This window comes from Sceloporus undulatus, chromosome 1 (genome assembly GCF_019175285.1).
Source record: "Sceloporus undulatus isolate JIND9_A2432 ecotype Alabama chromosome 1, SceUnd_v1.1, whole genome shotgun sequence".
NCBI lineage: Eukaryota > Metazoa > Chordata > Lepidosauria > Squamata > Phrynosomatidae > Sceloporus > Sceloporus undulatus.
Window position 1 is genome coordinate 332,147,174 of NC_056522.1, and position 16,202 is coordinate 332,163,375.

Genomic DNA, 16,202 nt, shown 5'->3' on the forward strand with positions numbered 1-16,202 from the left:
AGCTACTGAGTCCTTCATTGCTTACTTTTTTCTTTGTACCTATCAAGGGACACATGTTAGAAATCTGAAAAAAGCAAGGAAACTGAGTTCATGGTGCAAAGCAGCCATGTTGGTAAGTAATGTACCATTTGTCAGTGAGAAGTAATTAGAGAGAAAGAGTTACAAAAGATAGTAAAATGGTCACAAAAAATACTATGGAATCACAGTTAAATAAAATAAAATAATTTGTTGCCGCATGCACACTTACTTACAGAATACATCTAAACAATATGCCCTGAACATGTTGAGAAACCAAAGCATTTTAAGATGCTAGAAATTAAAAATTAAAATACCCAAGTAAATACATTATGCACAATTTATTCAAGCTAATCTTACACTATATCTTGAGATTTAGGCATGCTTTTAAAAAAACACCTGCCAGTTTCATGTTTTCATGTGAAAAAGCCAAAACACGCAAACTTAACTGCAAGACAAAGCAAAAGGCACATTTCTGATCTCTTTCATTCTCTTATATTTTAAAATGACAAGGAAAATGACAAAAACACAGGAAATGCAAGCAATACATATAAACTATACACACCCTAAAAAGTGGTTTCCTTTTTGTTCTTTAATTGTTTAAGTTAAACTGATGCAAAAATAAAATTTGTACAAGAAGTCTGAATGCAGCTATAAGAATGTTAAGAAAGAATTTGGTTAGGCTGAAATAAAACTTCACTCACCATGCTAAAAGTATGTAATTGACATTAATGGTTAAATACATTAAAAAGAGAAATAAAAAAAAAACCACACACACATACCAAAAATTGTTGAAATCTGAACAATGCACAGAAACCTACCAACACAGAATTTTCCAACAAGATCTCCTGCACAAAAACAAATGATAATCCAGTCATGACAAAAGCCCAGGCATCAGAGCCTACAATGATCCTGACCACAAGAATACAAAAAACAAAACAAAACAAAATAAAAAATCACTGTGTGGTTGTATTTAAAACATGCTGCAAGAAAAACACTTGCTTATAACTTTGCATCACTTAATATTTCAGGTCCTTTAAGACACATGCCAATAGTACTAGCTGCTCAAATCCGCTGATGAATCAACAATACAGGAGCACATGAAAGCTGTGTTTTAAGTTTATGCTGAAGTCCTTGCTCTTTTAAGTCTTGCTGTATGGGGTAGTGCCTGATACTGGATCCTGACCACAATAATTAGGAATAATTAAAGAAAATATTCCTGTACGTTTATAATACAGATCTACATTATATACCTCGGGCCACAACAACTAGGGATACTTAAAGAAAATATTCCTGTAAATTTATAATACAGATCTACATTATTTACCTCAGGCTGCTACAACTTTTCACTATCCAGCATTTATTGTCAGAGCAAAGAAGACAGCTTAATCCTTACGGAGTGTGATATAAAACTCTGTGAGCCAGATCTCAAAGATAACATCAAAAGAATATCCAGAAAGAATTTCTTTCTTAGATTACTAATATTCTAAAATTCCAATGTTTTAGAAACATAATGTTTCATCTGTTTGAACACAGTCAAGTGATATTCTTGGACCTACAAAGAAGTCAGTCATTTGCTCAGGAAGTATTTTATTTATAACTTAATAAATACATGTCATCATCTGCCAGCTGTGCCTTTCTCCAACTATATAGGACAAACAGGCCAGATTCTTCACCAAACAAGGTGACACAAACCAGGCATCAAAATGGCAGTTTTCAGAAACCAGCGAAAGAACAGAACATGGCTACATAGCCCGAAAAACCCACAAAATCTATGGATGCCTGCCATGAAAGCCTTTGACTTCACAGCGAAAAAATAGTTCAGTCTCCCAAAATATTTTCTTAGTGATTTAAAATGCATCATATCTCCAAGAAAAAAAAAACCTTTCAAAGGGAGACTCAAGCATGCAACTAGTAAACTTTAATTAACAGTTACATTTCAAAAGCTAGGAAGATTGTATTATTGACCATTTCTACTACTGTAAATTGCTCACTATTCTTACTTTACATATATTTGAGCTTTCCATAGAAATGTCCTAGACATACTTCATGCCTTTCGGCTTACTTGTTTACATTTTCTCTATGAACCCATCAGACTACTGCAAAACATATTCCCTAACACAACCTCATTTGCAGGGGCTGAACTGGAGGAGGGCTATTTGTTAACTATTGGTTTTGTTTAGGAAGGAGAGAGAAAAACCCAAAATATTTTAAGGGCCAAAGAAGGCTTTTTAACCTTAAGACATAGCATGACAAAGTATCCTATTCCCCTTCTTTCCTTCTCCAGGGCAGGACAAAAGTAATGTATTACTAGTTAGTTATATAACCATACATAACCATAGGCAACAGTAGCAGCTGCTGGTTGAATACTTCCTTACAGCTTGCTCTTTTACCGCTGTCAGCGGAGTATCTCCACTCTACATACATACAGTCATCTTGCTATAAAGACACTGAGTTTCCAAGCCAGACAAGGAAAGAGAGTGGGGAAACAGAAGAAATCACTATCATGTGTTGTATATTAAAGAGCTTTCCTTCCCATCTGGGACAATTTGTGAACTCATCCCTCCCATCCAATCTGAAAGACCATCCTGGTCTACTGAACTAGGAAACAACCCTAGTGCATAGAAATACATACTTACACATAGGCACCTGACAAGGCTAGACAGGTTTACATGACGTGGCGCAAACATATGAAGCTGCTGAAGGCAAGAGATGGCTTGAGCTTGGACAAGGCAGTCAGGATTATCTTGCATCACTGTACAGCTCAGGAGACAAGAAGCCCGTAAGGCTGAAGCTATAGCACTGCTGCCTAAACAAACAAAAAGGAATGGAGAAAGAAAGATTTACCTCTGTCATTTTCTTTTAACATCAAATTACAATAACGAATGTGTTTATCATATGCCATTCAATGAGGGTTCTGCTTTAACAAAAAACTGCTTTTTTCAATAGTACAGTATGCACAGGAAACCCTGCATCACCTTTTCTATTATGTGGAATGGTTTTCTACACTTAGTTGATGAGCTCCTATGTTCACTTCTCATTTGAACTGCTGTCAACATATTCTTTCTCCCGAATGTTTGGAATGTACTTGGCCGAACAGAAGACAGGCTGGACTTCAGTGGCACATCCTTGCCTTGAACACAGAGGATGATTACTTCAGTTAAATAGTTTATCTATGTGGTTGGGGAAAGGGATACCTGCATCTACCTGGAGGATAAGTGGCTGAGAGCTCTAGGCTACTAGGCATTTTTACTTAGGGGGTGGGGGGAGGAGAAAGCAATATCTTTGAATTACTGAGAAAAGGGAGTATGCACATTATTATCTTTCTCTCTTTCAAATTCAATTTGAAGGCTGCAAATACAAGTCCCAGTTCTAGGAAAAGACAGGGTACAGTGTAAATATTGTTAACAATTAATCACCATCATCATCTGGATAAGACTCTAGGTATAAAATGGAGCAATTTGAGCACTTCTCAGTTAATTCTTACAATATTCTGTATATACCCATCTCTCACCATGTTGCAAATATATGCATACCTTGCAACTCAGGACCCAAAGTAGCAATAAGTGCATTTAAGCAGCGACCAAGGCTTTGATGGACTTCAGCATAAGCAGGAGGCACAGTCAACAACAACATGAGAACAAGAGAGAGGGTAGGTTCCACATGCACGTGATACAGAGGACCAGCAGAATCAATGATCAGTGACAGTGAATGCAGTGCCCAGGTCTGTAAAATACCAAAATGTAGTGTTGTGTCACACACACACACACACACATGAAATAATTTACAAACCATAACCAAAAATAAAATTTCTATGTAACAGAGGTGTACTTTTGTGAGACGGTGAATAAAACAACAATTTTAAAAAAAAATGGTTGAAAACTATGTAACTATAAGATTAATGCTTTGAAGCAATGTTACTACTCTTCCTGGCAGAACTGAAAAACAGTGAAAGCAATAGCACACATACACAAATGGACACACACATAGTATAAAATATGGGGACACCCCCCCTCAAAAGCAGTATAAGCAGTATTAAAGTGTCTTAAATAAACAGAGTTACTCAAGCTTTCTTGTTTCTTTCTATAATAAGAAAACAAGCTACTCTACCCAAGGTTGGAAATGAGGCCAGAATAATGGAAGTAGACAAGAAAGCAGAAGGGAGTATGTGGGAACCCACCCAGCTCAATTATTTCAGAATGAACATAGTTTATACATCTCTAAAGCTCTATCTCCAAGGAAGGGTGATAGAGTCTCCTTCCTTGGAGGTCTTTAAACAGAGGCTGGATGGCCATCTATCAGGGATGCTTTGATTTGGATTCCCTGCATGACAGGGAGTTGGACTGGATGGCCCTAGTGGTCTCTTCCAACTCTACGATTCTATGATTCTATGATTCTATCTGCACTGCAGAAATAATGCAGTTTGACACCACTTAACTGCCATGGCTCAATGCTATGGATTTCTGGGATTTGTAATTTTGCGAGCCATTTACCATTCTCTGTCAGTGTTCTGGTGCCACAACAAACTAAAAATCCCAGAATTCCACAGAACATGACAATTAAAATGTTGTCAAATTGCATTATTTCTGCAGTGCAGATGCATCTTAAGAGCAAAGGGGGAGTGGAGGAGGATAACGGCACATGGATCTAAGCTACACTGTCCTTACTTGCCTAGGTTTGGAAATTCTGTACAAATAGCTTTACCATCTCTTCCTGTTTGGGAAGAGGTGAGTGGAGGGTGCAATAACTAGCAGAAATGCAATTGGTTTATGTTTATAAGCTCCTTTTTACTCAAAGACCCTCCAAGCCACTCACAGAATAAAATAAAATAAAATCCAATACGTACCTGTACTTCAGGTGAAGTGCTGTCCTGAGACAATGTATAAAGTATTCCAACACATGCATTTAAGTGCTGAGAAGAGCTGATTCCTCCCAGATATTTATAGAGTGATCCAAGAGCCAAAGAATGTCCTGTCCTTGATATAACATCTCTAGCAGATTTCAGCCTAAAAATTGTAAGGAAATATAGTCTAAAATTTACAAGACAACTATGGAGATCCAAAGAGGTACACTCCAACTCAGACCTTTAAGAAGCAATCTGCAGTGGTCACATAACATTTCTAGCACCATTGTCAACAAGGAATGGCAGCAGAAATAATTTGACTGCAGTTTTTGCATATACCATGGCAATGCTCACCTTATAAACTTTGATAACAAACAATACTTTTGTTTCTTTTTGTTTTGCAGCCAGACTATATTTATTTATACCACTGATGCAGAACTCTGTGTAGACTACTCAGACACATGGTTTGTTTGTTTGTTTGTTTTTTAAAAAATAGGAGAAGGTAGCAACCACTAGCTCTCTCTATAGACGAGGGAGCCACTAGCTCTCTTTCTGGACCTTGGTTAACAGGCCCCACCAACAATATTTTGCACGTGCATGCTGGAAGAAACAGCATAAAGTGAGCTTATGCCCTGGATAATCTGTTGGGTTAAGGCTGTTGTGCATGTTGGGTCAAGTCTGTTTGTATGTGTGAGCTAGGAGGAAGCCTGCTTGAGTGCTTGTTAAAGTTCTATTGTGTTGTGGTGAACATGTGCCTGTTGGGACAAGGGTGTTTGTGTGAGTGACCTGGGAGAAGGCTTCCTTGAGGGCTCATTAGTGTCCCCCTGTTCTTTTGCATGTGGCACATGGGTCTCAGGGGGCAAAGCATCTGTTGAGAAGACGTGAATTAGAGAATTAGTTGGGTGAGGAGCTAGTAGCCACTTGCTCTCTACGTAGCTGCAAACCCAGTCCTTCGAGCTTGGCTAACAGGTACAGCCAACAGGTATTTTGCATGGGCATTTAGTGGAGAAGGCCTGGAGTTCTGTTTCCGTGCCCACTTAAGACTAATGAATATGGATGGTGAGTAAGCTGCTGCAGTCACCTACAACAGCTGTGATATGTTTGTGTCCTGTTGGAAGAGAGGATCCAAGAACTTGAGGTCCATATATCTATTCATCAACATATTAGGGAGCATGTAGTTTTCTTGGACAGAGTGGAGCAGACTTTCCTGGATGAAGAACATACAGCAGGGAATGTGTCTGAGGTGGTCAGCTCCCAAACGCAGAAGGTAAATATTTGGCGGAATGTGACACATAGAAGAAGCACCCAATGAATCAGTTGCTGAATGGCACACCAACATTTATGTTAATCTCACTGACTCAATTGATCTACTCTAGTTGAGACTAGATTAAGGCAACTGCCAGTATCTAAACTCTAGAAGAAATATTTATTTTATAATGGAGGAAATACCCATGCAAAATCTGGAAAATCTCCACAGAACTCTTTAATGAAGAGCAGATCATAGCTAAAAGCAGAACCCGAGGATTCAATTTAGATCCCACTAGGATTAGATTCAACCCAAGGACCTGAGGTCTCCTATTCTTGGATTAGATTATCTATTTTCATTTGTTAGTTCAATTTCCCTAATATATAACTTCCCAAATATATAACTGTAAGAAAGATACTAAGATACTGGATTCCTTCCTAAATAAACACAAACTATCACATGATAAAAAACATACTATGAGAAGTAGCTTACTTGTCAAAGCTAATTTGTGCCAATCCAGCAGTGAAGGTACTGTCAGCAACTACCTGTGCAAGTCTGGCTAGAGATTCTGCAGCAGAACATCTCAGAAGTGGGTTACTACTCTCCAAGGCACTCATCACTAATGTCAGGGCACAGCTTCGGATTTCTTCAGAACCTAAGTTTCCTTTGCAACTGGCCAAGTGCTAGAACCAAAAACAGTAATTTTTAAATATCCATGATATTTTTTGTCACACCTGCAACTTAGCTGTAACTATAAATCTTGCTATTCACTAAGAAAATCTCCATACCTTTATTTTAGCCAATAGGCCATTTTGAAATTACATTATAAAAACAAATATTTAAGATAAGCATACTTACAATTCTAATATAGTGTTGACAATATAAAAATTACACACACACACACTATACATACACACACAAACACACACATACATATATAACATCATTTACAGATACATTAGGTGTTACTTGGTCACATGACACTGGGACAAAGTGGATATTTGTATGGGTACTTAGAGAACAATAGAAAGGGCTGTTTGCTATGCGTGGGTCATAATTCACTAAGAAAATGTAGATATTAGGTTTTTGTTCTTCTTTTTGTACGTCTTTAAGTCAAAGATAAGTTGACTGACTCAGTTTGTCTCAGCAGTGGTGTCAACTTCTAATATCTTCAATATCTATGATACAACCACTCTTTAGGGAGTAACTCAGGACTTTATGTCCTCCATGACAACTATGGAGTAGTATCTGGTGCCACCCATGCAACAGGACACGTTAACTTGGTTTTCTGTGCTGGGTGAGATTGTGGTGATTTGGGTGTAAAACTTTCTATAGTTCCCTTGGCATGGACAGATTACTACCTGGTGGAGTTCAGACTCATTGGGACTCGGAATCTCTGCAGGGGTGCAGGGCCAATTAAGATGGTAACATTAAGATACAAGCAGAGGCTAGAGCTCATTGGAAAGCCTATTCCATTGGACGGAGGGTAGGGAGGAGGTGGCAGCAAAGAAATAATTCTTCTCTGTCATCATAGTGCCTGTTTGCTATCATCCCGCCTCGATCCTCAGGGAGAGGCAGGAAATACAAATAAAATCCATCATCATCATCATCATCATCATCATCATCATCATCATCATCATCATTATCATCATCTAGCAAAGTTGTATCAAATGGTCAGGGGTTTTTTTACACATTGCCCCACAGAAACTGCAGGTAGGCCACTCAGCAGTCCACTGTGAAGAATTTCATGATACGTTGAAGATAAAATCACTCAGATTGCTCCAACTTGTATGCTGTGGTTGATGCAGATCCAATGAATATAATCTTAATAATAATAATAATAATAATAATAAAATTTATTTGTATCCCACCTCTCTACAAAATGCAGTCGAGGCGGTTTACAAGATTAAAATATACAGTTCAAACCCTCAACCCCCCCTTAAAATACAATTAAACAATGTAAAATTTAAAACATAAAACATACTTTAAAACAATACAATAGCTGTGGTGAAGTCAAAGACCACCAGTTAGATTTTGACTCCTATTTGCCTCATGTTAGTAGATACAATTCAGTTTATGCAGCCTGAAGATGTGGACAGGATCCTTGACATGTGAGGATCACCACATGTGCACATATGCAATTGACTCTTACCCTTTTGGGCTCATAAAACCATCCAGCTCAGTGGGTAAGGGGAATAGTGTATGCCCCTGCTGCAACAAGGCAGTGTTCCAGATTGTCTTTAAAAAGCTGTGGTGAGGGTTTGACTAAAACAAACAAACACACACACACACAAACCCTCCATTAATTGGATAACTACCAGCCACTCTCCAATATTCTGGAGCAGGTGGTGGCCTCCCAGGTCCAAGGGTTCCTGGATGAAACACATTATTTCACTCTGCCTTAGGCTATGGAATGGAGACAAGTTTGGTTGCCTTGGTGCATGACATACACAGGGAACTGGACACTGAAAATCTATCCTTGTTGGTTCTACTAGACCTTTCAGTGGCTTTCAATACTAGTCACCATGACATCCTTCTAAGCCACCTCTCTGGGATGGGATTTGGGGGCTCTTCTGCAATAATCACAACCCTTCTTGGAGGGGCAAACTCAGAAGGTGCTGCTGGGAGAGTCCTGTTCAGTCCCATGGCCACTGGCCTGCAGAGTCCTTGAGGACTCAGTTTTGCCTCCCATGATACTTGTATTTAACATTTACATGAAACCTCTTGGAAAGGTCATCTGCAAGTTTTGGAGTTGGGATGTCACCAGTATGCTGATGACGCCAGCTCTCTGCTTTCCATCCAATTCTAAAGAAGCTGTCTCTGTGTTAAACCAGTGTTTGCTGTCAATAATAGATAAGGGCAAACAAAGTGAAAATTAATACAACAAAGACAGAAGTGTTCCTGATCAGTCAAAAGACAAATTAGGGAACAGGAATTTAGCCTGTGTTGTACAGGGTTACACCCCCCCCCCCCCGCTCCGAAACCTCAGATTTGCAACTTGGATGCCCTCCTGGACTACAAGCTATGCCTGAATGTCTAGGTTTCAGTGGCAGTGGCCAGGGTGGATTTATACAGATAAAACCGATGAGCCAGCTGTGCTTGTTCATTGAGACATCAGATCTGGCTATCGTGACGCATGCCTCATTTGGATTATAGATAACACATTCTAGATGGGTCTGTGATTGGAAAGTGTTCAGAAACTTCAGCAGGTCCAAAATGCTGCAGCCAGGTTGTTGACTGGAGTAGTTACAGAGATCACATGGCCACATAACCCACATGCCTATATAAAGATCTTATGGCTGTAGGGAAAAATTGCTTCTTCAAATATACCTGAATAGGTGATACAGGTCATACAGAACACAGATTTACTAGTGGCGCAGTGGTTAAATGCCTGTATTGCAGCCTCTTACTCACTAACCACAAGATTGTGAGTTCAATACTGGCCAGGGGCTCCATGTTGATTCAGCCTGAAATCCTTTCAAGGCTACGAAAATGAGTACCCAGCTTTTATGATTTATTTATTTATTTGATTTCTATGCTGCCTTTCTCCAAGGCGACTCACAAGCGTGTTGGGGGCAATTACTGTACAGTTATAAACTGCTTAGTATATTGGTAAGTGGTATAGAAATGTATTTGCTATTGCTAGAACACCCCATCTCCCCTGTTCCTACCAGTGAAGAGAAAAGTAATACTGCATCAGTATTATGGAGGCATGCAAGTGTGTGATTGTGAGTGTATGCACACACGCATACACAATTATGTTGCCCTTTGTGTACAAGTCTGTACACCGCTTTGAACTGTGGAAAAGCGGTATATAAATAAAATAATAATAATAATAATAATTATTATTATTATTATTATTATTATTTTAACCATAAATTGCATTATGATGCAATAAACTGCATTAATGCTCACTATGTTTTATTTCCTTTCCTACTTACTCCTCTTTTTTCTTTCTCTTTTGTATGACTTATTTCTTGTACACTCAGAGACATAATTATGTTAGTCTGGACTCTCAGTATGCAAAAGGATCTTGTAGCACCTTTGAGACTGAGTGAAATAAATATTACAAATAAATAAATAAATAAATGTCACAATGTAGGACTACCACTGCCCCCTCCCGAATTCGTCCCTTCTCGCTTGCTGCCCCTTACTCCTGGAACCTTCTTCCCCCACATGCATACCTCATCACTTCTCTGCCCAGTTTCAAAACTGAATTAAAGACTATATTGTTTAGAGAAGCATTGCCAGAGGTGAGACCCTCTCTGACCCAGGAAGCCTCCTTCTAACCATCCATCAAGAAGCCAAGCCCTTCCTCCAGTCCATCTGCCTTGGTCCAGGCCTCGGAGGTGGAAAAGATCTGCTGGACCTGATCCTATTCCCCACCACCACTCCCTTCTCCTTTTGTGTCGTGTCTTTTAGATTGTAAGCCTGAGGGCAGGGAACCGTCTGACTAAAAAAAATTGATGTACAGCGCTGTGTAAACTTACAGCGCTTTATAAATAAAGGTTAATAATAATAATAATAATAATAATTACAATTTCTTTCTACAAGCTATAACTTCCTTTACTCAGTCTCAAAGGTGTTACAAGATCCTTGCATATGGTTGCCAGATGTTCTGTTCCCAGTTTTTCATCAAACACATTAGACAGATTGAAAGTGTTCACTGATATAATATAATGAGGTGATTGGCGTGTTTTCTACATGTTTATGCTTATAGTACAAATTTCATAAAAGTTCTTAATTTAAAAACTCTACAGTTGATTTCGTAGCACTTCTGTGATTTTTACCGCTGGCTTGGTGAAATCAGTGAGAGCATTAACCACATTTTTCCATTCAGGTGGCTGTGTGGGTGGGCAAAGAAGCAACAAAAAAAGGAAGAAATACTTGCCTTCAGAACATTAAAAAGTGCTGACATAACATTGTGTTGCACTATCTGTTGCCGGGATCCTTTGGTTTGTTTTATGGATGTCGATAACTGTTCCAATATCTGCAGCCTTAAGTACAAGAATGGGAAGAGGAATATGATAATGTTATTCTGTCTCTTACTCTGCAAAGGTCATCAAATATAAGAATGTTTAGGAGAAAACTATCATAAGGCACTCCCTCCTCCAAATGTTTATCTATGTTCCTTTTCTTCTCCAGTTGGAAGAGCATTTGGAACACTCTGGATTCTTCCTATCTTCAACCACTAATTGACCTACTTTAGTATTCATTTCTTTCTCTCCTTTTTTCTGTGCTAATATTTTATTAAATTCTATTTTTAAAAGTAAGTACTGCAGTGCTCCATTTTATTTTATTACACTTTGAACTTAAAACACCAGCTGGTTATATGTGTTCATTTCTGTATCCTATATTTTACAGCATATACGGTACGTTATGGAGGCCTGAGAAAAAGGTAGGAAAATCATTGTGGAGGTTGTTGCTGCCCCCATAATGGTGGAATGAATGTTCATGTGATGTCATCACATGACATCCTTCAACTGCTTTTCCTCTTTCCAGTATATTCTGTTCCTGCCTCCTTGTCACCAGTTACACTCCAAAGTAGTTATCATATAGCTGGTCCAAACAAAAGAAGTCCATATCTATTGCTGTTGTGTGCCTTCAAGTCATTTCCAACTTGGCAAGGGTTTTCTTAGAGAGAGTCATTCAGAGGAGGTTTGCCTTCCTCCAAAGCTGAGTGTGTGATTTGCTCAGGGTTGCCATGTGGCTTGCTGTGGCAGAGATTCAGATCCTGGTCAGACTGGCTCCACATGAAACTGAATGTATAGCTCCACCATAAACTTTTTACAGATACTTTCCTATATGTGCTAGATAAGGGTGCACATGAGACAGTAACAAGGAAAAGTTAGCTTAGAAGGAATACATCCCCACAGTTTTAAGGAAGTAGAATTGATCTCTATATATTTTTATCAGGTAAGTGTGTGTATGGCACATGTTTCTTGATTCATAAATGCAAATTTACATGCATCAGATGTTCACTTCTATATTTTACATAATAATAATAATAATATAATAATAGTAGTTTATTTATTTGTATACCGCCCTCTGGCAAACCAATCCGGGTGGTTAACAACAGTAAAATATAAAATATGACAATTAAAAACACTTTATCCCTCCCCCCCTTAAGACAGTATTAAAACAGTATAAGATATTAAAACACAATGTCAATGCATAAAAACAACAATTAAAAACTAAAAACCCTGATATTCAGGCATTCTTTTTATACTATGCATGCAGGCCTATCATGTTTTTCATACAAGTGAAATTATTGCCATTTAACAATAAATCAATATATTAACATATTTATCTGATGAAAAGAACAATAATAATGTAGATACATAGAGTATCATCCAAAAGTGCAATTATCACTCCAGCCACCTTCTACAGCATTTCATATACTAATTAGATTACATAAAAATTTTATTATGTTTCAACAACTTATGTATTGGACAATTCATATAATGTTCTCTGATTCTTAGATAATTTCCCCACATCAGTTTAACTAACTTGACATTGAAAGTTGAAATAACTGTGGAGAATTATTATTATTATTTTACCTTTGGGACTCTGTGACATGGGCAAATATTACTCCAAAGAGACGGGATGCTGCAGTAATAATGGATACCGTTGAAGGTAAAGGCTTAGGCACTGAGTCACTGTCTGCAGTTCTCTCATAAATGGAATATGGATCATACTCTAAGCTTCCACCAGCTATACTGTTAACTAAAAGCAGCTGTAAAGATAAAGGAAATGCAGTTGTTATCAAAGGACAATGGTCTTTTTTCTCTTAATGTATACATAACAGTTAAAATATAAGAAAATACCTGCTCTTCAATAAATCTGTGATCTGTCTCCTGAAATGCAGGACCAAGTAAGGCAAATTCATTCTGGTGAGAGAGAGATGGAAAATAAGCAGCAGAGGCTGCCATCTGGTTATCCGATTGTGTCAAATCAAGCACTAGTTCTTTGAGAACTGCAGAAAAGTTTCCTGTAAATTATGGAGGTTGAAGAAAACTACTTTTATATACAGCTTGTTTCCAAAAAAAATATAACTAGGAAGGCATTTAAGGATAAGAGATGGGATTTCTATGCTTGTTGGCAAGATTATAAGCTGATATAAATTAAATAAATGAAGAAATATTCTAAGCCTCCAAATAGGAATTTTTAAAGCCCATTATTAATAAATAATAACAATAACAATAATAATAAAATTTATTTATATACTGCCTTTCCAAAATAATAAGTTTATTTATATACCACCTTTCCAAAATATTATTATTAAGCAAGCTTTTTCTATGCAAACACTTATTGTCATAGCAATTGCTTTGCTTCTACAACCACTGCACTTAAGAGACCAGGAGTGATAAATATGTGGGAAATTAAGGCAGGTGAGCTTAGCTATATTGCATATTCAGAAGCTCAAAAGATGGTTTGGGCTCCAACACTGGTGGCCTGTGGTTCAAGTAGGGGGACTACCTCATCCTACAACTGCAGAAACTCCCTGCTTAGATCATGGGTTAATGGAAAGTTACTAACTATAATCAATGGCCCCATACAGACAGGCCAAAATAAAGCTGCTTCGGGTCACTTTGGAGGTATGCTGTTTAAATTATGCATGTGTCCTAAGAGGCTGGAAGCTGTGCCAAAGCTGTGCTCCATTCCTTAGGACTGGATTGTGGCTTTGGTGTGGCTTCTGGACTCTTAGGACGCATGCATCATTTAAATAGCATACCTCCAAAGTGACCTGAAGCAGCTTTATTTTGGCCTGTCTGTATGGGGCCAATGAAAATCATAGTTGGGTGTCACATCTGAATTAGAGCTTAGAAAAGCCACTTTTTTTATTAGCATGATCAGAACCTTCCACTGTGTTCACTATATGATTTAGTTAACTGTAGTCTAAAAGAGTACCATCTCTAAACTTTTCTCTGAATTAAGCCATAAAAGTCATCAAGGGGCCAAGCAAATGGTCCGGAAAGTGTGGTCTATAGCCACGCCGGTGCCAACTGCACCAGGGCTGCAGCAACTGCACACACTCGGCCCCAATCCAGGCTGCCACTGTAGATCTGAACCAAGCTAACAAAAGAAGTAGTGTTTTATTGCTCCTTTTTTGGAATAATTTTTCTGCAAAGACGCTGGCACAGCGCAGCTTCCGACAGCGTTTGGGGTGTGTGGCATGTAAACCCCATGCCCACAACATGGCCTGGAACTGACACTTTTGACCCGTCTGTTTCAGGCCCAGGTCAGAAAAGCAACATCTCTTTTTCAATGCTAGGCATTTTGCGTTTATAAAACTTTAATGGCTCCCACATAAAGTCTCTTAAAAATGCTGCAGTATTTCAAAATGTCCTGTTTTTAAATTGCTTTCTGTTATTTTTAAGTGAGTCTCAGTTTTCGAGAAAAGGCAGGGTATAAATAACGATCATAATGATGGTGATGATAACAAAAAAGTAATAAGAAAGTAACAATAACAGCAACATGTGCTTTCTGTGAACAACCTTTTCCAATCTATTAAAATCATTACACAAATGGTAGGCAAAAAGCACCATATGTGGGCCACTAAATAGGTTTCTGAGGCCCTCAATCCTTCAGTCCAAAAGAGAGGTGGTGAATTGCTTTTCTTAGAAGCTTGCTTCTAGAAGCCCTGTTTTAACATTTCTTTAAACACAACAACATATTTTTCAAAACCAGAAGTAGACTTCTGTCCGTCTTTGTTTTTGTTTCTTGGCATTTTTGGCAGCCCGTGTAGCCCCCTAAGAGTCCAAAGGACAAAAAAAATGAGTCCCATACTACACCAGTTGCTCATCTCAGATATAAATGGTTTATTTGTTCTTGTAACCTCCTTAGAAGTAGCTCTCTCCAATAATATTCTGCCTTGGATAGGACAGCTTAAATCCAGTTGTCATTCCCAAATATAATATATCCATGGAATCAATGGAACTTACCTAACTGTGACTTTATCAAATTCCCATTGATTCAATAGATCTTTGCAGGGCTAGCATTTAAATTTTGGCCTATGCACCAACTTTGAGTGGATCCATAATCAAGAATTCATTGGTATCAAAATAAAACCCATTTGGCCATTTCTCAATAAAATGGAAAGGGAAAGAGAAACACCTTTTAAAATTTATTGAGAACTATTTTGCTTGAGGAAATACATACCTTCACATGTATTGGGAGGCAACAAAGTAAGCAATTCATAAAGTCTTTTCCTATAAGTCACTGATGATGGCTTTAAAGGATTTCCATAGACTTTATTTAGAGAAGAAAGCCTTTAAAGCAAAACAAAACAAAAAAATAATCCTGAAGTTAGAAGAAAAACTATCCAACAAAAAACACCCATAGCTTATTTTGGGCATTATCCGAAATTCGCTATCTGGAAAGCTACAACAGCAAACACATCCTACTGGAGTGATAGGCAGGACAAGACTGGCCTTCTAGGGTTAGCTCCACCCACGTGGGGTCACCAGAAGGTCTCTCTTTGTTACTTCCTGCCTATTGGAGTGAGTGGGAGGAGCATAATCCAAACTACAGGATGTGGGGGCCTTATCTACTGGGGGAAATTCATTTATGTATGCTTCGTGTGTCAAATCGGCATTCTATCATGCATTTTCTTCAGGTTTCTCATTCATTCATTACACATGGTGCTTTGGAAATAATAAAAAAAACAACCAAAAAACCCTAGTTCTCTTCCCTCAATAGGGGGAATGAAATGTCCAGCTTGAATTTGGTTTCTAATAGCCTGGAGTAGGGCATGGCTGTCTGCAAAGAACAAAGGACAGAACCACTCTTCTTAGAACCTTCTTCCCCTGCGAGCAAGGGCCATCACTTCTTTAACCAGCTTCAAAACAGAGTTGAAGACCATCCTGTTCAGAGAAGCGTTCCCAGGCATTGCATAATTGTCGCTTGCTATTTGATGTTCTTTTGATGCCTGTTTTATCGAACCATTTCCTGTATTGCTATGTACTTTATATGTATTAGCCTACTAGCCACACCACCTTTCCCTTCTCCTTTTATGTCATGTCTTTTTGGATTGTAAGCCTGAGGGCAGGGAACCGTCTAATTAAAAAGATTGTATGTACAGCGCTGTGTAAATTT

General features: G+C 38.3%; 1 protein-coding gene across 8 annotated transcripts in view; it reads right to left on the reverse strand.

Annotated features, from left to right (window-relative positions):
• Positions 1-16,202, reverse strand: part of HEATR5A (HEAT repeat containing 5A) — a 96,114-nt gene that overhangs the window by 40,686 nt on the left and 39,226 nt on the right. For 4 of the 8 annotated variants that reach the window (XM_042464787.1, XM_042464776.1, XM_042464767.1 and 1 more), the window contains exons 14-22: positions 15,267-15,376; positions 12,932-13,095; positions 12,665-12,840; positions 10,996-11,101; positions 6,597-6,787; positions 4,862-5,021; positions 3,552-3,741; positions 2,655-2,824; positions 798-863 (exon numbers count right to left, since the gene is read on the reverse strand). In XM_042464787.1, the coding sequence (XP_042320721.1) occupies positions 798-863; positions 2,655-2,824; positions 3,552-3,741; positions 4,862-5,021; positions 6,597-6,787; positions 10,996-11,101; positions 12,665-12,840; positions 12,932-13,095; positions 15,267-15,376 (1,333 nt within the window). The remainder of the gene's footprint in view (positions 1-797; positions 864-2,654; positions 2,825-3,551; positions 3,742-4,861; positions 5,022-6,596; positions 6,788-10,995; positions 11,102-12,664; positions 12,841-12,931; positions 13,096-15,266; positions 15,377-16,202) is intronic. The other 4 variants (XM_042464804.1, XM_042464796.1, XM_042464825.1 and 1 more) reach the window with 2 other exon arrangements.